Here is a 24473-nt window from a genome sequence, read left to right as displayed (position 1 = left end):
TAGTTTTAAATCCCTATAGAAATTTGTCAAACAATACATCTTAGACCACCTAACTCACCCAACCATGACCACAAAGCAAGTGACCAAACATCAACGTACTCTTTAAGCCAAGCCCTAGAATAAACTTCCTTCGAACATGGGAAATTGACAAATAATTGAATATTGCGATAGAGTGATTATTTATTCGAAAATTAAGGCCAAATTTCTCAATTATTTGTGTCGCTTGTAGGATAAATTTGGAAAACACATTATAATGTGGACCCCGAAGAGGATATTTTTCTGATCATGGTGAAGTCTGGTTACTTTGACCTACTAATCCAAATTTTGTCACCTTGTCGTTACAGCAAATCCTTGCTTGCAACAACAATGATTGCCAAGAATTTGACCCATTGGATGAAATGAGTGGCGTTACTTAGATGGCAATACAGTACATGTTTTAAGCAAGACAGTTTCCCGTAGGATGAAATGCTTTATTTCAGGGGGGTTTTGAAGGAACCATGGCACCGAAAACGTGCATGAATTTCATGTGGGTTTTCTAGGCTCACCTTTACATTTAGAAAACTAATGTGGTTTGCTTAATTTTCTTCAAAGTTTTTTCGCGGGTATTATTGCAAAAATTTATCTTGGCAGTCTAATTTTGCCATAAAAATTAGCTGGGTTTTGCAGATTCGGGGAATTAGGTAAACGAAGAGTGGAGTTGGAATTAGTTATTTTATAGATTTTTTTCTCTGCCTTTAGATTGGGCTGAGATATCCTCCTAATTATAATGGGGGAATCCAATTATCTGGACATCGAAGGAAGAGGATCAATTGGTAGCAGCCGAAGAGATAGTAAAACAGTCCACCCGATTCATGATTCTGCAATGAGGGCTTCTGCGGTGCCATACTTTGATGACAGGCATAACGGGAGGAAAAGAAGTGCCTGGCTTATCATTCTATTTGTGATATTGAATGTTGCAGTATTCATCGTGGCGATGTTCATCAATAATTGTCCCAAGGATTCAGGACGAGACAACTGTACCATCAGGTTTCTGGGAAGGTTCTCATTCCAGCCCCTCAAGGAGAATCCTCTGTTTGGTCCATCATCCTCAACGTATGTATATAAAATCATCGCCCAATTTACATTATCAAAAGTTTGTCTTAATTTTTTTTACATTAGATTTTTCTTTTAAATCCTTGATTAAGCTTTTTCATGTGTACCATCTATCCCGTTCTTAGGCTTTTCTCATGTCTTATCGTGTGTGGGGTATGTTCTTCTTTAAGCTTTTGTAGCAGTCTGTTCAAGTTGTGGGTGTTTATATTAGGCGCTGGGATGCAATTTGTTAGGATGGGTATGTACTATATTAAGTATGTCGTGTTTGGCTTGGCGAAATATGTGTAATCGATGTTATAAAAACAAACTAGATAATTTTTTAAAGTTTTTTCTTTGATTGGACGAACTAACAATGGTCCTCTTTCATAGACTCAACCATCCATTAGGATCAAACTCAAATTTGGCCTCCTAGCCAGCACCGCGTATCTTTCCTGCCAAATTCATCCGTGATTTGCACCTAGCCCTATCCGTACGAGTGCCTCAAGAGCCAGTGGACCTTGCTGAGAAGGAGATGACAAAACATGCCATTGACCTTATTTGAAATAATCGAAATCTGAACCAGAAATATAAAGCACATTTCTGAATCTTCAAAGCAAGATCTGGGTGATGAGATCTGACACCAATGTTGTGTTTGTAACAAGAATATGATGTTATATGGGGGAAAACTCTGTGCCTAAATTTTGAAATGAAGTTTCGGTACCTGAAATCTGTAGCTTTGATTGCATCACTATGTTTATGCTCCAAATAAAACCGAATGTTGCATCTGGGAGAACTCTGCACTATAAATTTGAAATAAAATAAAAAAATCTTACGCCTCCAGTTCTTGTACCACTTCTAGTGAAATATATTCGGCTCATTACATTACTGTTGAGTGTACTTCAATTTAATTGGCTATATATTCTTTCTCTGTTATTGGTCTGGGTTTAAGTTCTGTATCTGGACAGCAATTCTGGATTTGCATCAATGATTCAATCCTCCAGCTTTAATGCTAGAATTTTGTTGACTCTATGGAAGATGGATGGTACATAATAGAAAGATAGAAATAAATTATTTAAGTTACAAATCATCAGTGCAGCTCCATTGAACCTAAAAAAGTACAAGTGACAATAGCTAATCCAGAATGCTGCAAGCAAATTCAAGAGTTATAATCAAGGGGAAATATTGATTGTTGTAGACCTTTTAAATTCAGTCAAGTTTGTTAATGCTGAATCTTTTGCTTTTGTCAATGTGGGGTTGGTATTTGTAGTTGTCCAGTTGGGAAATTAGCAGTGTAAGTTAAACTTGAAACAAGGAAGAAATAAAGGACAATTACCTTCAAGTATTTAAAAGGTTATACATTTCATTATTAATCTCCATCTGCGGGAAATGCCAAAAAATTACCTTGAAGGGATTTGGTAGCTGAAGTTCAGCAGGACATTACATAGTTTTCAAAAATACCACAGCCTATATACTAGTAACTTGTTAAGTTTCTTAAAAACTGTCTCCTTTCCATGCTGGGAAGTGCCTGTGCACTGCTTATTGGTTTTCTGTTGACAATTTCGCTTTTGACTTTGATGTAAACCAAACTTACAGGTTTTCTCAGAAACATCTAAGTAAATTCATGGACTTCAAAGACCTCATGTCTACCAATTTTATTTCTTGTGAAGAAACTGTAGCTTGTGAAAGTAATTTCTTTCGGAACATTAGTCAATATGCAGCTGTATCAATTATATTGGAAGAGTATATATTTCAAAGGTCAATAAAAGAAATGTAAGGTGCAACAGTGGCCAACACTGATCACATAAGAAAATATCTCGTCTGATACACCTTTCAAGGATCACAAAGATGTTTCCAAGCACATTATGTTGCTGCAAATGGTCATTTTTGGACTTATATTCGTTGAAGTGCAATATGCTTATAGCCAGACTGCTCAAAGTCTGGTTCAGGTATTAGACATCAGAATATCTATTGGTGTTCAATCTTGGCAGTAAATTGCATTAAATCTATTGTGATCTGCAGTGGTGGCTAAATGGATTGATTCTTTTCACTGTAGAACATGTCTTTTGAATGAGCTTGAAACTCAGTTATGAATATTTCCGGATAATCGATCTTTAATTTAAGAAGGCTAAACAACTTGAGGAAATCTATGCAAATACAATTGTTTATTGTAGATCAAATTTTGTGTGATATTGAGATACACTTTGATATGCATGCATTCTTTGTCTTCTCTCATCAATTTCTCATTTTGCTATAGTTTGGAGAAAATGGGAGCTCTTGTGTGGAATAAAGTGGTCAAACAGCACCAAGGATGGCGCCTTATCACATGTATTTGGTTGCATGCTGGGGTTGTTCATCTGCTTGCTAACATGCTGAGTCTCTTGTTCATAGGGGTTCGCCTTGAGCAGGAATTTGGCTTTGGTGAGTTTTATAAGATATCTTAGATATTAATGTCTTTTGAGACAGCCATACTCTATCAATTATATTTCTTTATAATCTTAGACGTTTAGATGTAAAATTTCAAGTTCAATGTGATCAAAACTGTCTATTGCTTTGTTTCTACTACTATTTAAGTATTTCTGCCCCTTGAATATCTATTGTGCTGTTTCAAAATTTTAACTTGTTGAACGTTTTTTGCACTCTTAAACATCTATTGCGTGGTTTCTGCTCCTTAAACAACTTTTGCATTGTCTACGCTCTTTCTTGAAGAGCGTAGTTATTAGGTAGGAACCAGATTTGCGTAGATTTTACTAGCATGAATGATCAATTTGTAATGAATAAACCACTAAATTTGTTTATGTAAATAAATAAGCAGTCTTATTTATTATCTTTTATCTGGAAAGACTCAAGACTTCTATCAAACAGGGAAGATGGTGATCCCTTAACTGAAGAGCCCAGAGCCAGGATTGTTTAAGAACAGATAGTGTGTTTGCTTGTGGGGTGATTATAAGATTTCTAGTAGCGTGTCTGACTCATTTTGTTAGTAATTCCTTGGTATTAATGGTTCTCTTCCAAGCATATCCACATGAGATTGGTGCGAGTTAAAACTAATGAAGTATTAATAATGCACATGTACACATGCACATAAATTCACAAACATGTACACACTCAAACTCACACACATACATATTCATATTTTAATGTTTTTTTTATGATTCTAGCCCTTTACTCATGGAGCTATTAGCAACATTTAAAAGATGGCAGGTATTGAACATGATCCATATTACTCACGTGGTATTGTGCATGGTTACAATAAACATTTTAACCAGCTTAAAATATGTCAAAAGGGAACTATGATGAATTGTAATGCCCCTCACAATATAAGATTTAGCAATAAATAATAACAAAAATAAAATATGAAAAGTGTTAAAGTTTTGCCAATAAATAAATGTTAAACAGCAATAAAGATGAATAGAAACAAGAGCAAAAGATGCAAAACAATTATCCTGGGAAAACCCTTCCACTTGAAGGGAAAAGCCCAGCCACACCAGCAAAATATCTCTTTGATCGATATAACAAATGTTGAAGTACAATGCATTTTGCTTTATACAAATTATATAACGAATAGAAAGACTCTTCATTACACCTCTGAAGGTTTCTTCAATTTCCAAATGTAAAACTCTTCATATTTCCAAATGCACGCCTCTACGCATGGATGTATGGCGCATGTCACTATATTTAATATTAACTCAATTATTATCACAAATGTCTTCTTCAGCTGAAGATGACCATAACGGTTATAACAATCTTAGCAAGAGAGAGATCTTTAGCATAGCAGTCACACATAGCTGCAACCAAAAAAATGTCAATGACAAATTCTAATCACATAGTTCTCATAAAAAAAAACATGTTATCTCAGCATAACATAATTCATGGAATCACTCAACATGAAGAACTTACAAGAATCACAACCAGCTTTCATCATGGACTCTCTCAACGTGATGCTGTCATGGAATCTCTCAACATGACAAGCCAGCAAGACTCTTACATCAAGGACTCTCTCAACGTGATGTTGTCATGGAATCTCTCATCATGACATCCAACTCCCATCACGTAACCTCTCAACATGATGACATCATGGACTCTCTCTACACGATGCTCACTGCGATTTCCCTCACAAGTGAATGAGTTTTCATAGCCGTCCTTACAACTTTATTAATTTCACATGACTAAAATATTAAGAACTCATAATTAATAAGAAAGAAAACCACAGCTGAGAAAGAGACTCCCTCTCAATAGGGATGGCTTTGATCACCACAACAAGATAGGTGATTCCAATTTGAACAAACGGGGAGCAGTTATATAAGCCTTCAAAGATATCTCCCTCCCTCTGAAGCTGAAAATCTACCTCTGAAGATCATTTCTTGTATTTGATATATCAAGGTAACATCCTCATGTTCATAACATCACCTACTCTCATTGGTTCTTGTTGCACCCTGCAACCAATAGAGAGTAAATGAAAATCAACCTATCATATAGATCAATGCTAAAAAAACTTACACTATTTTCAATAATCAATTTTCAAGATATGAAAAACTTATCTGTTTCTTTGCTAACATCAACATGGTCTCTTGTTATCATATGCAAGACCAAGTTCTGCTCTTAATTGTTCGAAGAAAAAATCAACTCCATCTTCCAATATCTGAAAATAAGGAAATATTCTTTGCGTCTCTTTTGGAGGTTGGCCTTCACAACGGACCTCTTTACCAGAATAGTGATTAACAGAGACAGCCTTTCTTGAAAAATCTTTCTACCCTCAATCAATCAGAGACTAATGATCTGCAGCAAACAATAATCTCCGCAGTTAACAGCTAGAGAAGTTTGAGATTCTAATAACTACAGGATGCATTGTGTTTGACTGTGAGGACAAATCTGATAGTTGAATCTCCTATCCTCAATCATTCATGAGTGCAGATTTTCAACATCCATATACACTGCATTCTCCTTCAGCAGGCTATTTTTAATTTGTTTTACTTGCTGCACTGCCAGATTGACATAGACTCTAAAATCTGCAGAGAAGACCTATCAACAATGACCCAAAGTGCTCTGCGTTGATAAAAACTAATAAAAAGAGAACAATATAATCTTACATCTCATGTTTTCAAGGAACAAGCATGTATCTGAAGATCCTGTATTCTGTAACAATAACACCAATTCTGTGATGCGTTTTTAGCAACACTACAAACTCATGAAAAAATGCATGGAGTGGATGTGTTAAAAACTTAAAACTGAAATGATGCCAAGATGTTATAAAACGGCAGGTTTTGTCATTCAAGCAATCAATGCCTTCTGATCTTCCTAGGTAAGAAGGCTTTTATGGCCTGCTCGTTTGCATGCCTGTGAAAGGTACTAGTTCAAGTTTGAAAAATGACAAGAAATCGAAATCAAGCTCAGATAGCTTGCTTCAGACATCACAGAGAACCAACATTGCTGCCACGAACAGAATTGCAATCGATTGGCCTGCTGGAGATGGTCTCTCCACTGTTTGCTGGGCCAGAGTCCATTTTGGCCTGCGCCTGCTGTGATGATGAGATGAAGGCCCTAGATGTGCCAGGAGCATGAGCCTGTAACCCCCTACTGCGAGGAAACATTGTAGAAGACAACTTGTGTTGAATGGGGGCACTGTGAGCAGTGGCTGCAAAGCCCGAGTCCAGCTCAACAGATGGATGATTGTGATCTCCAGTTGCTGCAGGAACACCCCTGAAGGAGAAAATCAAATTTCCACAGTCAGAGTTTCTATCCCAGGGAAAGGGTATGCCCCTAGGACCGAGTTTGATTATTGTGTGAATCATCTGTAAGGAGGAGTGCTGAGGCAAGCACCCCTATCTCCGACCCCCTCATACTGTGTAGACAATGAAATATTTAGCTGCTGAGCTCCAATTTGTTCGAGGAAACATGAGATCAGCTCTATACTATGCTTTGTGTATGAAATAACAATTTGATTTCTGGTCAGGCTGAAGCAGCTATAACAAATGTTCAAATCTGCGAGGGTTTGTGAGAAAAGATTTGTACATTAAATGAGGTGAAAGCTTAACGACATCACAGGACATTTGGTTTGCCTTCGATAGCTTAAATTTGCTAATGCTTTTAGGCTGAGCAAATGTAAGAATGCCGTGCAAGAAAGAAATCCAAACGATGATCAAAGAAACTTGTGAAGTTGTGGACCATCTCTCGACAAACAAGACATGAATTATGTTGAGCAAGCCAAGGGAAGATGCAATCAGGGTGGAACATATGATCGCAAGGCATCTGTTTCACCTCATAACCCATATCAAACTCATCCTTACACTCTGATAGAAGAACGACAGTGATATATGAATATATCTCAAAAAAACTTTATGGCATATGTGAAGAAAAATGTCAACTAAAAGAAAGTCTGATGACCTGACCAGCCCGATGATGATGTCCAGACAATGACCCGGCTAAAGGAAGATGCATACTTAAATGATTCTGATGATTATAACAGATAGCCAAATAAAAACTGTGCCTGAAGAAGGATAGAAATCAAGCAGCCAGAACAGACACACACTGAAGATATAACTTTATTACTTTTATCAAACTGGGCTTTGATACCATGTTAAATTTTTGCCGAAAAATAAATGATAAACAACAATAAAGATGAACGGAAACAAGAACAATAGATGCAAAACATTTATCTTGAGAAAACCCAGCCACACCAGCAAAATATCTCTTTTATTGATATTAAAAATGTTGAAGTACAATGCTTTTCGCTTTATACAAATTGTATAAAGAGTAAAGGTACTCTTCATTACACCTCTGAAGGTCTCTTCAATTTCCAAATAGAAAACTCTTCATATTTCCAAATGCATGTCTCTGCCTATGACGTATGACGTATGACACGTGTCACTATATTTAATATTATCTCAATTATTGTCACAAATGTCTTCTTCAGCTGAAGATGACCATAACGGTTATAACGATCATATTTATAAAAAACAGAGATAAAGATCTCTATTGCAGCTACCATCTTCAACAAAAAGAAATAAAAAAAAATTATAATATAATATATTTACAGCACATATGACATGTCTAAATGCATTGAAGAAGATAAATTGAATCTTATCTATACTACCCAAACATACCCATATTACAATTACTTTCTTGGCCGACCAAGACAGACAGAGATTAGCATCAATCAACCAAGTCATATTCATACGGTGGAGGCAGAGTCAATGATCACCACAGAGGAATATACTTGTAAAATTGAATGGAATAATATTACCAAGAGTTGACTCCCTCAGGTATACTTCTCATGGTATTGATTTCTATAAGGTCATCGTGAGGAACAAAACAATAGTAATCAAATGTTAGATGCTGCGATCTATTTAAGGGAATGTAAATATATGAACTGAATTTTGGTTGCAGTGATTAAAGATAAAATACATTTATAACTTATGATTTGCTAAGTCTTACCCTTTTAAGGAAAGGCAGTGATTCATTAAAGCGGCAGATTGTAATTTGGAAAGACACTCCTCTTAATAGCCAGTGGATGCAACCACTCAATAACAGAGAATATAAAATACACTTAGGAAAGATCATTTTGGGAATAATAACAAAAGAGTATCAGAAATAATGATTTGTAATCAATAGTCTTTAAGGAAGAGATTGGAAAGTAAAAAGGAATAGATACTCCTGGATGCAAACGTAGAAAAATAAATTTATTGCTAGTATGACAGCAAATAATGATATTATAATGTATATATATGTGTATTAATAATGATGAATCTGATTAAAAATATCTATTATAATTAACATATGTATGATATGTGTGTATATATATAGTTGTCATAAATTAGTTGGAGAACATATATTTTGGGTATTGAGACGTTGAATTTAGATCAAATAATTGTATATATGGCTGGTAGACACTTACGAATAAAAAATTAATGACAGTATTATATCTGGATCCCATCAAGTGTACAGAACTTGAATACAGCCTTTAATATGTATATTATTATTTATATAATAATCAGTATTCTGTATGTATGTTATATTTCATATATAAATATACATATGCATAATATACAAGATATTTATATAGATAGATATATATTCTGTAAGGGATAAACAACCTTATATGGTCTATTATATATAATATGCTAATAAATCAGATGGAACAGTGAAAAAACTCTTAAATGTCTTAAGAAGAAATAAAGAACAGAACCAGTTGTTTCAGACCTTAGTTCTGCAGCAGCAAAGCAATTAGCAAACACTGGTATCAGGTGTGCTAAACATTGTATTTTCTAATGAATAATCGGCCACCATAAATAAGTAGTATAAATGAGTACTTAGGGATATGTATAAAACTACATTCAGTCGTACTACTATTTCTGTTGAGAAGAAAAGGGCTATAATGTTTCCAAGGAGGGTCTTGTCTAAATCCAATCGATAGTATCAGTGCAAAGACAGGGTTGGGTCAGCGTCCCATCCCGGAAGCCTTGAGGGCAACTCTCAAGTTAGGACACAGGCTTGGACATGTAAACTCCGAGGGAGCCTATTGTGGTCTCTAGGCACCTTGGTTACATGCCTAACCCTTCATTTAGTTGAAGTAGTAATAAGGTTGGTATGGATATTACTAATATACAAATAACTTAATCTAATAAGATGAATGAATAATTCTAATCCTCTTTACTTTGAATGTCTTAGACTGAATTATTATATCTTTATCCATTTAGCTTAGGACATAAATATTAAATCTGGGTTAAAACAGGCCTAAACTTAGCCAGGTACATTACATGAATGCTGCTATTCATAGTAACAGAGTATGTTCTAAATATTCGTCATATGTATAATAACTTCAAATTGTGGTAATAAAAGAGTAATTTGGAGATGGTAAAAAAGAGTTCACAAAGATTAGAATTATACAACACTGGACTCTAATTTATTGATAACATTGAAGATAGATCATGGGACATTACAAAAATGAATAAGAATTTAATTGGATTTGTTTCTAAAATTATTCTGGGGTCTTGTGACTTTGGTGTTTTGAACACTTATAAAACTGAAAACTCCATGTTTAAGACTTACAGTGACAAACTATGTTAATACTATATTGTTTTGTAGCTAGATACAATAACATATAGATAGCTTTCCCATTCTACACTATATAGAAATAGCATTTCACATTCCTACTGGGGGATTTAGATGTTTCCATTTAGGGAGTGTTTCCGTGGTGCTTTGTTCAAAATGTTGGGGAAAAGTAAAACAAATGTTTTCCTCAAAGTAATCATTTTCTGGTCATTAAGAGTATGCCATTTATGCTTGAAGGCTCCACTGTAGGCCATCAAGCGTTAAAAGAAAAAATCCTTAACTAGATTATTAAAAATAACATTTCCAAGTCAATGGCGTTATGGTCAAATAGTAGGACCACTAGGTTCTCGTTTTGGAGCCAAGGTTCAGATCTTGGATATCTTATTGCTGGTGGAGATGCTGGTGTATTATCTCTGCTTCAGTGGTAGTGAGTAGTAGGCCTGTAGGGCTGGAGGAGTACAAGGAGGAAGGAGAGGCTTTCAACACAGAGGAGTGTGGGTTGCAGAGTAAAGGTAGAGGAGAGGGAGAGAATCGGATTGCCTGTAGGAGGAGATAGGAGGTCAGTGTTAAGTTGGAGGAGGGAAATGTTGGTGAAAAGGAGGAGGCGGAATGCCTGCCCTGTAAGAGGCAACAGGAGTTGAGACATTCATGCTGAAGCGAAGGAGGGAGAATTGTAGGTCCGGCAGTCTACCCCACCCAGAGAGCATCAAATAAGGTGCTACCCCTACATGATGTAATGGGTGGGCACCACCATTATTAATCCTCACCACATAATCTAAGAAATCAAAAACCATTCATAAGTAGATATTTTTATCAAAATTTGACTTGTACTTATGATCAACACTTTTGTCTGCACAGTTTGCTTATGCATTTAACTTCAATTATTCAACATTGTAAAGTCTTGTTTACACTGTTGCACAAGGTCATCCATGCAGATGCAGGCACACATACTATTTTTCTGTTAGCAAAATTTTGGGGTTCAGAAAATCTGTGTCTTGCTTTTGTTTCTTGTTTATCTCAGTTTTGATTAGGTTTTTAAATCAATTAAATTTAACATACAATTTTGCTAATTTCTGTCGTTATGAATCTCATCCAAGTTTTTTCTTTTTTTGTTTAGGACCAACTTTTGCATTTGCACACTAATTTATTCTATCAATGGTAATCCCATCTACTTCAGACAAGAAGATGGCACAGGTGTATTAGATGTTTAAATGCGTGCATGAAAAATTATATCATTAAAAATTATGAGGTTTTGACTTGGTATTAGTATTAAGTGACATAAAAATGATGCTCACTGGATTGCTAATTTGAATTGAAAGAGACATACTCGGTATGGACATTTTCAGCCTGCAACTTTTGTTTTGTCAAACGCATGTTTTGAAGAAAGAAGCCACTAGTCTTTGACTATGGCATTGTATATTTGCAATGTTTTATTGTTTTTTTTTTTGGTAATTTAATAGCTGGGTGTTAGTGTAATTTTTTAAATTTCCTAGTGGGTTATTTATTTTACCTTACATTGCTAGGTTTTTCCTACACTTTTAATAATCTTACTTACTCTATGTTGCTATTTTGATTTTGTATCATTTGCATTCATAGTTTAGATATCTATTCTTTGCACTAGTTTTTTGGGTTATCAATCTTTTCAGATTCTAACATGGTATCAGAGCTTTTCTATGTGCAAGAGTAGATTTTAGTTTCCTTATTTGAGAGATTCGAGAGGGGCTAATAAATCTTTTTGTAGTTTTTTGAAAAACGAAGTATGCTCTTCTCTTGCATCTTCGGATGATCTTGAGAATCAGAAAAGTTTGACAAAAATGCTTCGAATCTTTGGGGTTTCAATCTCAAATCTGACAACGAATTTGCATATTTGGAATTTTCAATCAGTATTGCAGGTTTCAACATGCCATTGATGGAGTTAGGAAGCTGATTCAACATTTGCATGTCATCTTTTGGTTGCTGGGGTCGTTTCTTGGTTGTTGGGGCCATTTTTTGTTGTTAAAGGTGTCTAATTTACACTACAATTACATCTTCTGTACATCAGCAAGAAAAACGCTTTCCAAGTTTTGTTCGTAGCATCGAAAAACCATCTGGGTATCTTTTAGTTTTTGCATGCAATCTGTATATTTTGCAAATCGAGCACGGAAAGCTACAGCTATACCCCTCTTTGTTGGTAGTCGAAGATTTAAACGCAGTTTTCAGATGCCTCGTTCTTGCTCATACAGACTCCGATTTCGATGATTCTTGTTTTCATGTTGGCTATTTTTTTTGTGCTCTATCCACTAGTGGATTTGTTTTTTAATTTTCATGCATAAATTTTTCAAAAATTACAGATTCTCGGCCGTGACTGTGCACAGTTCTCATTTTTGGAAACTTCGAAGGATCATAACTTTCTCATACAACCTTGTATCAAGGCAATTCTTTTTTTGAAAGTGCATGATTTTTCAAGTAGATCGCAGTGGTGCTATTTGTTTCTTGATTATTGTGTCCAAGTTTCACTTTCAGCATATCCTCTTCATGAGAGTTTGTAATGCATTGAAACCAAGACCACTAAGTATTTCTTTCTAGTGGTAGTTGTAAACGCACTAAAATAAAGTGCCAAATCATATTTCTTTGGGGGGGGGGTTTTTGATTGAGTAAAAAGGGGGGGCATTGTCGTGGCTGGGTTCTCTTTTTTTTGGCATTTCTTCTCTGCATTTCTTCATCATGGATCAAACAAATATGCCCATCCTAACTCCATACAATTACTTTGAGTGGAAATCATGCATGACAATTCACTTTAATGAAAGCTGGATTAAATAGGATAACTATGGGACTTGAAACTAAACCTAATAAAGATGAAGATAAGCCTAAGCGGTTTAACAAATGTGATGAGGCATATGGAACATTGTGTTTGTCTGTTTCTCCTAATTTTCTATTTCACATTGAATTTTTTGAATACATCAAATGAAATATGGTTAAAGCTAGAAACACTATTTGGCACACAAGATTCAATGAGGGGTCATATGTTGGAAAATGAACTAATTAGTTTAAGTCTAGGCAATTCCAACACAATCCAAGATTTCTTCACTAAATTGAAGTCACTAAGGTTGCAGTTAAAACAATGTGGAATTGAAAAGAAAGAGGAACAACTGATTTTTAGTATTCTCTCTAAGCTAAGTTCAAAATATTCTGTGTTTGTCTCTACTTTCTATGCTACTAAGGGTGCACTTGGTACTCAATTCACCATGCCATCTTTAGATGATTTTGCTGTCAATCTCACTTGAAAATAGGACAAGCTAATCTAGATGGGCACTCTTAAGTCCTCTAAGTCAAATGCCTTGGCTGCCAACCAAGGCACAAAAGAACAAAAAGGACAAAGTAGTAACAACAATAGTAAGGATGAGAAACAAAATAATAGTGAGGAAAAGAAGGATCAAGTACCGGATGTTTCAAAAACAACTATTGATATCCCATCTTCCAAGGGCGATAAGCCTAAGAAAGAAAAAGTCAAATGTGCCTATTGTAAAAGACTTGGTCATGATGAACATAAATGTTTGAAGAAACAAATTGATCACTTGACATACATTCTCGAGAAGAATAATATCAATGTTTTTGAGTCTATCAAACAAAGTTCTAATGAAGGGTCTAACAAGGAAAAAGAAAACAGCAAGGGGAAAGGAAAGGGCAAGGCCCTTGTTGCAGTTGCTTCCTCACCATGCACTTGGGTTCTTGATTCAGGTGCTTCGCACCACATGGCTTCATCTAAGGAAGAACTTGCATCCTTGAAGCCATGTATTATGCCTTCTATTTTGATGGGTGATGAGACTTCTGTTGAGGTGTGTGGGAGAGGGTTTGTTGATGTGGGGGATGGCACATTCCATGATGTTCTTTGTGTACCCTCATTATCAACTAATCTCCTATTGGTATACCAAATCACTCACAGGTTCAGGCAAGCGGGTTGAGTTCACTCCTGATTCAGTGGAGATATGTGATTTCCACAGTGATTCTACAGTTGTAGTTGGAAGAGCAGATCATCAGTCACGACTCTATCTATTTTCTCACTTTGTTCTTGATCCTCCTTCGTTTATTTTGCTTACTCACTCTAATGATGTGAGTAAATTATAGCATGAGCGGTTTGGCCATCTTAACTTCTGCTATTTGCATCAGCTCAACCGGCAGAGCATGGTCATAGGGTTGCCTTCGATTCAATTCTCAGGCGGTGTTTGCCAAGGTTGCATTCTTGGTAAGCATCCTAAGGAAAAGTTTGACAAAAGTAAGGCATGGAGAGCTTCAGAGATACTAGAGTTAGTTCACAGTGATTTGGCTGGTCCATTTCAGCATCCTTCTTTCAGCAAGGCCCGATATGTCCTCACATTCATTGATGACTTTTCTCGATATACTTGGGTGCACTTTCTCAAACAGAAGTCAGAGGTATTTGATCATTTTCATAACTTCAAAACTTTTGTAGAGAAGCAATCCGAAAAAGCCATCAAAGTTTTGCGCACAGACAATGGTGGTGAGTATGTCAACCATCGGTTTGAAAGATTTTGCACTTCAAAGGGGATTCATTTACAACTTTCAGTTCCATACAATCCTGAGTAGAATAGTGTTGTAGAATGGAAGAATAGATCCTTGAAGGAAATGGCAAACTGTATGATTCACTCTAGATCTCTTGCACCACAGTATTGGGCAAAGGCCATTAATTGTGCTTGTTATATCCAAAACCATGTTCCTCACCGAGCCTTGAAGGGAGTTATTCCTTTTGAAGCTTGGAACGGTCAGAAACCATTAGTTAAGCACTTTCGAGTTTTTGGCTCTCTTGCATGGGCCCACATTCTTGTAGAGAAATGCAAGGCCTTGGATCCGCCGAGCAGACCTTGCATATTTGTAGGTTATCCTGATGGTGTGAAGGGTTATCGGTTGCTCCACCCTACTACACATGAGTTGTTCATTGAGAGGAGTGTTCGGTTTGAGGAGGGACCTTCAAGCTCCCTGTCTATCACTTCTCCAACTCCTACTTTGACATTGGAGTCACTTGGAATACATGACAGATCTGTTGTGAGGTTCTCACACCATTGCCCCAAAATTTTTTGGGGACCCCCTTTTTTTAGTTGCTTTGGCGAATTTTTTTGGATTGTCCAACATTTTTTGATTTTTTTCGAGATTTTTGAGCCTTGGACATGTTCAGGCCAGTAGGAGGGACTTAACTTATTTTCACCTAGTTTCGCTTGATTTTTTAGAGCAACCAATTTCATCTTTGGGCCGAACAATTTTGAAGAGCAATATTTGGCAGGATAAAATTGTAAATTTGTACTTAGACGTTTTCTTTTGAAAATCCAGATATAACTGTGAAAATTTGAATAATCTTTCAAAAGGGAAAATTTTGTTAAGACTTGAGTTTTGGAAAATCTTAAATTTTTCTTTGGTGAAAATTTTAATTTTGTAGCAATTGGGCTAAATTGCAAAAAATCGATTTTTGGCTTTGGAAGCAATTTTATTTTATTTTTGTCAAAAAAATTTAATTGGCATAGCAAAATCGATTTGGAGAAAAATTGCAAAAAATTGGCTTTAATAGATTAAAATTGCCTTGAAAAACTTTTGCTTTTAATGAAATTGGTAATTTAATATTGAAAAATGGCTTTTGGTTAGCCAAAATCCAATTTTAATGACGTATTAATTATTAAATCCTCATTAAATGGAAATATTTAACATCTCCAAGGCACCCTTTAATTTCCTTTTGCAATTTGGAACTAATTGGCAATTTTAAAAGGCAATTTTCATTTTGGCAAAATTAATATTTAACTAAGTATTTAATTATGGGCCATAATTTTGCATTAATTATTGTTTTTCTTGCTCCCAGGATCCAAGTCGGCCAGCTTGGAGGGAGTAAGAAAGTTGGGTATAAGAGGTGGCCTCTCTCCCATTTCCTCCTCACTTCTCACTTCTCCTTCTCAAGGTGTTGGCGATTTTGCAATAGCAGATCTGCACTCTTCTTGCTTGGCAAATTTTGTGGGAGCCAAATTTTGTGGGGGCTGAATTTTGTGGGAGCCGAAATTTGTGGAAGATAAAATTCTGATTTTTGCAAAGGGCTGCAATTTTTCCTTAGGCTGGGTAATTTTATTTGGAGGTGAATTACATGATAAATTTCTGATTTGCAAGTGGATTTCAAGTTCTTGAGGTCTAGTCCTAATTCCGAAAAGTCGCTGTACGATTATTGGTTAAGGTGAATTTTCATCATCTAGAGTTGCAAGGGGTCCTTAAGTTGACATCCTTTTTTTATTGTAGTCTAAGGATTGCTTCCCTTGGTTCTACTTGCCTTCTGGTCCACCACTCTACCATCCTGTAATAGGGCGACGAGTATGGAGGATGTTAGTGCAAGTAAGAATCCCAAGCGGACAAACACTAAGAAAGACAAAGAGGATATAATGCCCAAAACACCCTTCTTTTCGAAAATGAAGAGAATAATTGACACCAATATTGGTGCAGTGGACATGATACGGATGAAGGACAGACTAAAGGAAGGACAATCCCTCTTGGCTATTGGTAAAGGTAATTTCAAATCATTTAGAGTTGAAAGGGGTCCTCAAGCGGATTTCTCTCTTTCGTTCTAGTCTAAGGATTGCCTCCCTTGGTTTTGCTAGTCTAATTGTTCACCACTTTACCATCTTGTAATAGGGCGACGAGATGGAGGATGTTAGTACAAGCAAAAATCCTAAGGGGACAAACACTAAGAAAGACAGAGGATATGATGCCCAAAACACCCTTCTCGAAAATGAGGTGAATAACCAATACCAATAGTAGTACCATAAAAGGATATACAAAAGGCAGTTGCACATCACAACCCAAGCGTCAACACTTCAATTTCAACCATGATGAGTGATGTTGGGGTGGCACTTGATTTTGAAGACATCAGAAAAGAGAATATCAATGAGACAGATTTTGGATCGAGGTTGGATGAGTTAGGAAAGGTTGCTATCAAGAAAAGGCATTTGGGTACCCTTTCCTCTCTCAATGCTTTTATTGGATTTGCGAAGGAATATGAGGAGCACCATGAAAAGATACTACACGGAGCAAGCAGCGTGGTGAAGTCAGCGGAACTCAAGACGAAGCACACACCTTGTCCTTCTATGGAAGAAGTTAATAAAAGGCTAGCTAAGTTCATTGCCTTAGCTAAAAAAATGAAAGAAAATGGAAGATTTATATTAGATCATTTGATGTAAGCCCAAGTGGCAATTTCTCTTTCTTCTAGAATAAGACAAGTGTCTATTTCTGGTTGGCCACTATTTTGGTGCCTTCTCATTGGTTGCCACTCTTTGCACTTTTTTCATTGGTCCATTGACGAGGTGGCATCTTCTCATTGGCCGATGGGGTGGCAACCCTAATTAGGGTTCTTAAGATCTAATCTGGATCGTTGATTTTTTTTGATCTCCACCGTCTGTTGTATTTCTGGCCCCTATATAAGGCCATTTGCTCTCATTTGTAAAGGGTTGGAGAAATTGTTGTGAAGATAATACCAAAATTGCTCTCTTCTTCATTGTTGTGATTTGCATGTTGATTAAGAACATTGGGTGTTATTGCATGTTTTCTACTTCCACATAGTTAGATTTCTTTTCAAGTTGTTAAAGTTGGTTGCATTTGAAGTTGTTTAAGTGAGGTTAAAGTAGATGGATAGTCGCATGGTAGCATTGATAGGTGTTTGATAGGGATCAATACTAGACCACTAGCATCCTAGTGGTTGGTTAGGAGGCTTTGTGTGGCAAACTAGTCTATTATTCCTTCGAATCATTGCACCTGTAGAAGTGAGGCCGCTGGTCAGCTCTCATTAGGTTCGATCCCCGTCCATTTGCCAACCTTCCATTCATAGGAGTAGGAGTAGAATAGTGAGTAGCTGGGTAGTCGAAGCTTAGAGAAGGAAGTTAGGGAAGTAAGTCAAATATTAGAACACATCCATTCACCCTCCACCACCACCGCTTTCCATCAACATCATCATCGGCAGACACATCCTACATTATCATCACCATTAACATTATTTGCCCCCGCACACTTCACAAACTGAACCACCATCACCTTCATCCCACTAAAGTCCAAGTCATCCTCAGCAATTTGCGTAAGGCCGTCTACGTGATTACCAACGAATCACATCAATAAACTGAGCGAGTATCCAACGGTGTAATGAACATTGGAGTTATGTCTCATGAGCATTAACTTTTCAGGAGAGGAATTGTGTGTTTGATACTCCGTATCGAATATCCAATTACTAATATGTTATGTAAGTGATACAAAACTCGCATCAACATTATCTTTTGATGAGTGAGATTCACTTGAGCTGTCTTCTACCTCCACTTCTGATGCAGAGAGTGATTCAGAGGACTCACCTCTTTCCTCTCCTAGTCATCATTCACAGGTTGATGATTCTCCTCCAAATTCTCCATCTTCTGGTCCACTTTGGGCTAGACAGACCTTGCAGTTTGCAAGTGATTGGGTTGGGGATCCATTAGACACCAGGCGGACTCGTTCACAATTTTAGGATGCTCCACATGTCTTCATTGCTACTACCTCAGATCCACAGTCCTTTCATGAGGCTTCTGGTATTCTTGAGTGGGATACATCTATATAGGAAGAGTATAGTTCTTTGATGAGGAACCACACTTGAGATCTTGTCCCTCTTCCTAAGGGAAGAAAACTTGTTCGATGTAAGTGGATCTATCGGACAAAATTTGCGAGCTTTGCTGGGGGTGCGGGATGCTTCATCTTTTGTGGGGGCCTCTTCCTCTCACTCGAAGTCCTGATTTTTTTTGGGGAGTCTCTTTTCTCTCTGTTTTGGGGGACTTCTATGTACATGGGTACCTCATTAGGCTTGACTTGCTGGGACCCATTTCTCCATCCATTAAGCTTCGCTTATGGGGGGGGTGTTAGTGTAGTTTTTAAAATTTCTTAGTGGGTTATTTATTTTTTCCTATATTGCTAGGTTTTTCCTACACTTTTAATAATCTTGCTTAGGTTAATAAAACATGTCTTATTTAGAAAGTGGTTGCGAGGTGTCACCTTCCTACATGTGAGCATCCATTAGCTATCTTAGAAAGATACTTTGCTATCTTTAGTCCGGTAGATGGTTGCTCCTCATTGGTCGGTGTTGCCACCTCCTCTCTCTTCCTAGTTTATATAAGCATGCTACCTGGCTTGTATTTCTAATCGATTTCTTGTGCATCCTCTTAATGCTATTTTGCTTCCAGCATTTGCATTACTCTCTTGGAGACTAACTCTATGTTGCTATTTTGATTTTGTATCATTTGCATTCATAGTTTAGATATCTATTCTTTGCAATAGTTTTCTGGGTTATCAATCTTTTCAGATTCTAACACTGGGTTGGGTCAGCATCTTTGTATTACAGCAAAAAAGTATTACAGAGTTCAGATGATTACAGATAATTTCCCATTTGCATGTCACTCAATTATTACAGACCTATATTGCTTAGCAATTCAATATTTCAATATTGAGGCATGATGTGCTTTTTATTGTGTACCATCTTGGCACATATTCTCTGTCTGGATAAGCTGTACTAATTCCGATGTCATTATAAATAAAATCATGGGTTAGATTACTAGTGTAAATTAATTTTTGGTGCAAGTGCTAGTTTGACTGCAATGCAATTGCTTTATTTAAAGCAGAGTCAATTTTTAGACTGTTAATGTGTTTTGCTTACAGATTACACATGTTACTGAATTTTCTGAATGGAAAACAATGAATATCCAAATACCCAGTATCTAATATCGTGATTTTTTTCATCTGCAGTGAAGATTGGAATAGTTTATCTTGTCTCTGCATTTGGTGGTAGTGTGATGTCAGCCCTTTTTATCCAGAATGGTGTATCAGTTGGTGCATCTGGTGCTTTATTCGGGTTGTTAGGAGCTATGCTTTCAGAACTTATTACAAACTGGACAATCTATGCCAATAAGGCTAGTAGCAGTTTCCATTCCCTCTTTTTGAACATAATTAGAGAGTAAAGTCTTAAAGTTAGTATTTGTTCTGGTACTTTGATATTGGTGGAATTTCTTTTAACTGATATTTAATGCTTCTGGTTTGTCTATGCAGTTTGCAGCACTTCTTACACTAATTCTTATCATTGTTGTCAACTTGGCTTTTGGATTACTACCTCATGTAGATAACTTTGCCCATCTGGGAGGGTTTTTATCTGGATTTCTTCTTGGATTTGTGTTTCTGGCCCGGCCTCAGTATGGATGGGTAAACCTAAGGGATGTTCCTCCTGGTTATGGTATGAATTCAATTGCCAAATCTAAGCACAAGCCATACCAATATGTTCTGGGGCTGTTGGCTCTTATTCTACTAATTATCGGGTGAGTTTTGCTGCATATTCATTTTGTTTCTGTTATATTATTGTACGTATGGATGATCAAGGTCATGAATCTTTTAATGTTTAGATATCTCTCCAACCACAACTTGCATAAAGACAAATAGAAAAGATGGTTTTCTAGGACAAGGTTTATGCATTGAAATTAGAGAAAGGGATTTCTACCAATAGCCCACTGAGGCTTTCAGCAATCTTTGCTGAGATGAAAATGAGGAAGGAACATCTGTTACTTGGTCTGCTTATTGGGACTTGTGGATGAGGTCATTCTAAATGCTGTCTCCTGTACTATCCTCGTTCCGTATACTTGGCATTGATCCTTGGCCATCTTCCAGTTAGAGACAGCAAACATTTTGGAAAACTTAGCGGACTTCGCTTAAATTTTTTTGTTAATTCTTGAGAAACATTTTAGTGGTAATTAAAGAGGAGATAATCTTAGGCTAGAAACTTTGATGGGATTGGGGTTAATATTTTGACATAATAAACGTGGAATTCATATTAAATCATTGAACTAGCGTTGCACCAATGGAGAGGTCCCCCCCTTCAAGGGATTTCACAATTTCAAGTGATTTATGATATGCCCTTGTTTTTTGATCAAATCATGGACAGATATTAGACAATTTTTAGTAAAAGGATTTATTTAGTATTTTATCAAGTTATGGATATGTTTGTAGACCATAATTACAAAACAAATGTCTAGAAGCTCAAGTAAAGAATTGACATTCCCAGTGTAGACAAACAGTTTAAGGAGTTAGGTTCGGAAAGGTTAAGAGCAACTATACAAGAGGAGCTGTATGGATAAGCCATAGAATGCACAGTGAATTAGTAAGTTGCAAAGGATAAGTGTCTGCTATATTTCATTTTTTACAGGGGCACTTACTCTGCAACAAGTAATTTTTGCAACACAATTCTAGAGACGATTTGTCTGCTATACCTTATTTTGGAGATTTCACCTCCTAAAAGTTCTAGCATGTTATAGCGACCCTCTTGTAACTCATCTATTGACATTGTGGTGCAAACTTCTCTCAAATGCTTTTGAAAAAATAAATAAAGAGACTAGTATTTTCCCTTATTATCTGGGATAGACAGTTTTCTATGCCGTCTATAATGGCAAATATTTACTTGTTCATATTTTTCTTAAATAAATTAATTTGACTCGATCATCTTTCATGCCTTTATTCCAGATTAATTTCATAGCTCTGACAGATAGATATTGAATCCCTTGTATGGATGCTTTAGGGTAGTATATGAGATGCATGGTTGCAAACTCTTTGAAGTACTCATGCCCAATTGTATCTACTCCAAGGATTTTCTGGTTGTGATTCCTGATAAATGCTCATTTTGTGACAAATCCCCTGCAACATATTTTGCTATCAAAATATTACTACTGCAACAATGTTCATGTTAAATACTCCTTTTTATGTTTTTCCTAATTTCTAGAGAGTCGTTTGCCCGATGCCTGTGATCTGTTTCTTCTAAAAATATTATTTGTCTGTCTGCTAGGTAGTGAAGAAAATCTCTTATAGTACATCCAATAAGTCAGTTTTAATGCCTTCTTTTATTCTGTTGCCTACACATTTTTAAAACTTTCATAGCTGTGGCAACTGGGTCACGTGCCTGACATTTCCCTCTTTTTTCTTGCAAATGAATTAATGAGCCTTTCGATCCACATGCCTCCTTTTGTAAGGTGTTCAATATATGTGAGGCATACATCGTTTTGGAGCCTTGTGCATTGGTCCTAGGCATACTGTCATTCTGTGACATGCACTATAAAAAATGATACATAATAGAAATTAGAAACTAAAATTGTTGACATGGTGCATCAAATTGGTATGTTACAGATTCATTTGACAAGCATTTCTCTTTTGCTTAGCCAATAAACTTTTTTTCTCAGTTTTCAAAATATACATGCATCACAGCTGCCTTGATATCTGTCATTATGCATGCCTTCTAGAGCAGGCTACAGTAGGATAGTTATCAAGAATATTATAGTCCACAAGTTAGGTATCTGGCACTCCTCTCTTATGATCTCCGAGTTTGCTTCTTACTGTTGGAATGTTCGCCATCCCATAGACGAGGTGAGGAGAATTAAGAGAGCTTGGTTGGGGAGAAGATTAAGTTTGGGTTATATGCGAAGGCTCACTCTGAGAGGTTTGTTTTGCAGGTTTACTATTGGCTTGGTAATGCTATTTCGTGGAGAGAATGCAAACAAACATTGCAGCTGGTGCCATTATCTAGATTGCGTGCCAACGAGCAGGTGGAATTGTAATGACAGAACTATTTCTTGCCAGGTACAGAGCCACAAGCATAGCCATTTTAATATCTAAATTCCAAAAAGTGGAGAAAATCTTAAAATTTCTATTTCTCTAAAGGTCACTATTGTCAGTTTGATAAGTTTTTGCAACTGTCATGTTCTTTTGGTAATCAACCTTGCCTCTACTTTGTTGCAGGAAATGGATAGTGGGAATTCATTTACATTGACATGTGATGATGGCAAGACCAAAATATATGACCTTGCAAATGCCTCAGACACTAGAAAAAGACAGCTTTGTATTCAACAATGCTCGTAGTTTAAACTCTGTTTGTGTACTATTAATTCTTAGCAGAAAGAATGGACGGCATGAGTTGGTGACGTTTTTTGGCTGACCAAATTCTTTATTGCCTGTAAATTAAATAAGCGATTCTATCTCATTGCCATATGGTATAGGCATTGCAATTATAATTCTTTGCTAGTAATTAGTGGTTATCGACATTGATACTGGGTATGATCCCTTTTTATGTAGTTTAATATCCAATATGTTTGTTTCTTTTTCAATAAATTTAGCATACCCAGGTCAGCTTATCTACTAATGAAGCACTTGGAGACACATTGGTTGGTACAAAATTACAAATTAATGATCTAACGTAATCACATTTTCTGGAAGAACTCAGTTCCAAGGATGGTGAAAAAAGGAGTGGGATGTACAATATTCGTGAGGTGTAATGTAGGCAGGTGTCTTGTGCATTGAATTTCCAAACACAATTTATGTAGGTGATACTGGTACCGTTTCTCTACTCTTGTGATAAGCAAATACCATTCTGTACTAGTTGTGTAGGAATTGATGATTGGCAAATGTGGTCAGCAACCCCTATCACTTATCATGCCAAGTGGGTTACGTGGATTACAAAGTGTAATTTAAAAACAAAGTAGATATTTAAATCATATTGGGGGTTTATTTTATTCTAAAAAAATTCAAAAAAAAGTGGTTTGGTAGGGTTGAGTTCTTCATCTGGTATTTTCTCTCAAGTGTTCTTGATACTTGCTCTTTCCTTTTTCCCTAATTCACTTTAATTTGGCTAGTTATCGGCTTGCTACTCTGATTGATGCTTTAGCTTATAAAATGTCTCTCTCAAGTTAATGCCAATGGACAACAATACACAAAGGGTAGAATTCATGGTCAATATATAGGTGAGTGGATTATTGTGAAAGATTCGAACACTAGAATTCAATCCTTTAAAAAGTATGGTGCATCTACTATTATTTATCAGGGCAACCCACTCATTAGATATGTTGCCATGTGAGATTTTAAATACAAGGCTTGGCTCTTACCTACACCAATAGAAGAAAGGGAAGAGATCTGATGCTGATCTAATCCTAGTCTAGATTGATATGTTCTTGGCTCTTACTGCATGCCAACATGGAAAAATCTTGGTATGGTGCCCCTAACAATACAAACATTGCTATATTATTGGCTCTTACTGGCTCTTAGTGCATGCCAACATGGAAACATCTTGGTATGGCGCCACTAACAATACAAACAACAAACAACAAGAACATGAAGAGAGAATTGAAGAAAAGATTAAAGGGGCACAACAAAACCCTTTGCTCTTAATAGTGATGAAAAAAGGTATCAGAAAGAGACAAGGAAAGATATTTTTTGATCTTAGCCCAGCCAGGGGTTAAACTCCCTCATGATTATGATGTCACAGAGAAAGCAAGATGAGGATGAAGTTAATCAACCCTCTAGGA

At 36.4% G+C, this 24473-nt stretch overlaps 1 protein-coding gene across 1 annotated transcript; it reads left to right on the top strand.

Moving 5' to 3' along the window:
• The first annotated feature begins 442 nt into the window (after nucleotides 1-442).
• LOC149554318 (RHOMBOID-like protein 2) lies at nucleotides 443-23283 on the top strand. Its single transcript, XM_089828438.1, has 6 exons — nucleotides 443-1092; nucleotides 3326-3489; nucleotides 19891-20054; nucleotides 20191-20453; nucleotides 22629-22755; nucleotides 22915-23283. The coding sequence occupies exons 1-6, from the start codon at nucleotides 767-769 to the stop codon at nucleotides 23032-23034; spliced, it is 1164 nt and encodes a 387-aa protein (XP_089684564.1). The 5' UTR covers nucleotides 443-766; the 3' UTR covers nucleotides 23035-23283.
• The last annotated feature ends 1190 nt before the right edge of the window (nucleotides 23284-24473 follow it).

Source organism: Cupressus sempervirens, chromosome 5 (genome assembly GCF_028749045.1).
Source record: "Cupressus sempervirens isolate cs-2001-9-10 chromosome 5, ASM2874904v1, whole genome shotgun sequence".
Lineage (NCBI taxonomy): Eukaryota > Viridiplantae > Streptophyta > Pinopsida > Cupressales > Cupressaceae > Cupressus > Cupressus sempervirens.
This window is presented reverse-complemented; position numbering and strand designations above follow the sequence as displayed.

Coding starts and splice junctions, on each gene's coding strand:
- LOC149554318 (XM_089828438.1), top strand. CDS start 767: ATGGGGGAATCCAATTATCTGGACATCGAAGGAAGAGGATCAATTGGT. Junction 3,490..19,890: donor TGAGCAGGAATTTGGCTTTG/GTGAGTTTTATA, acceptor TTTCATCTGCAG/TGAAGATTGGAATAGTTTAT. Junction 20,055..20,190: donor GGACAATCTATGCCAATAAG/GCTAGTAGCAGT, acceptor TTGTCTATGCAG/TTTGCAGCACTTCTTACACT.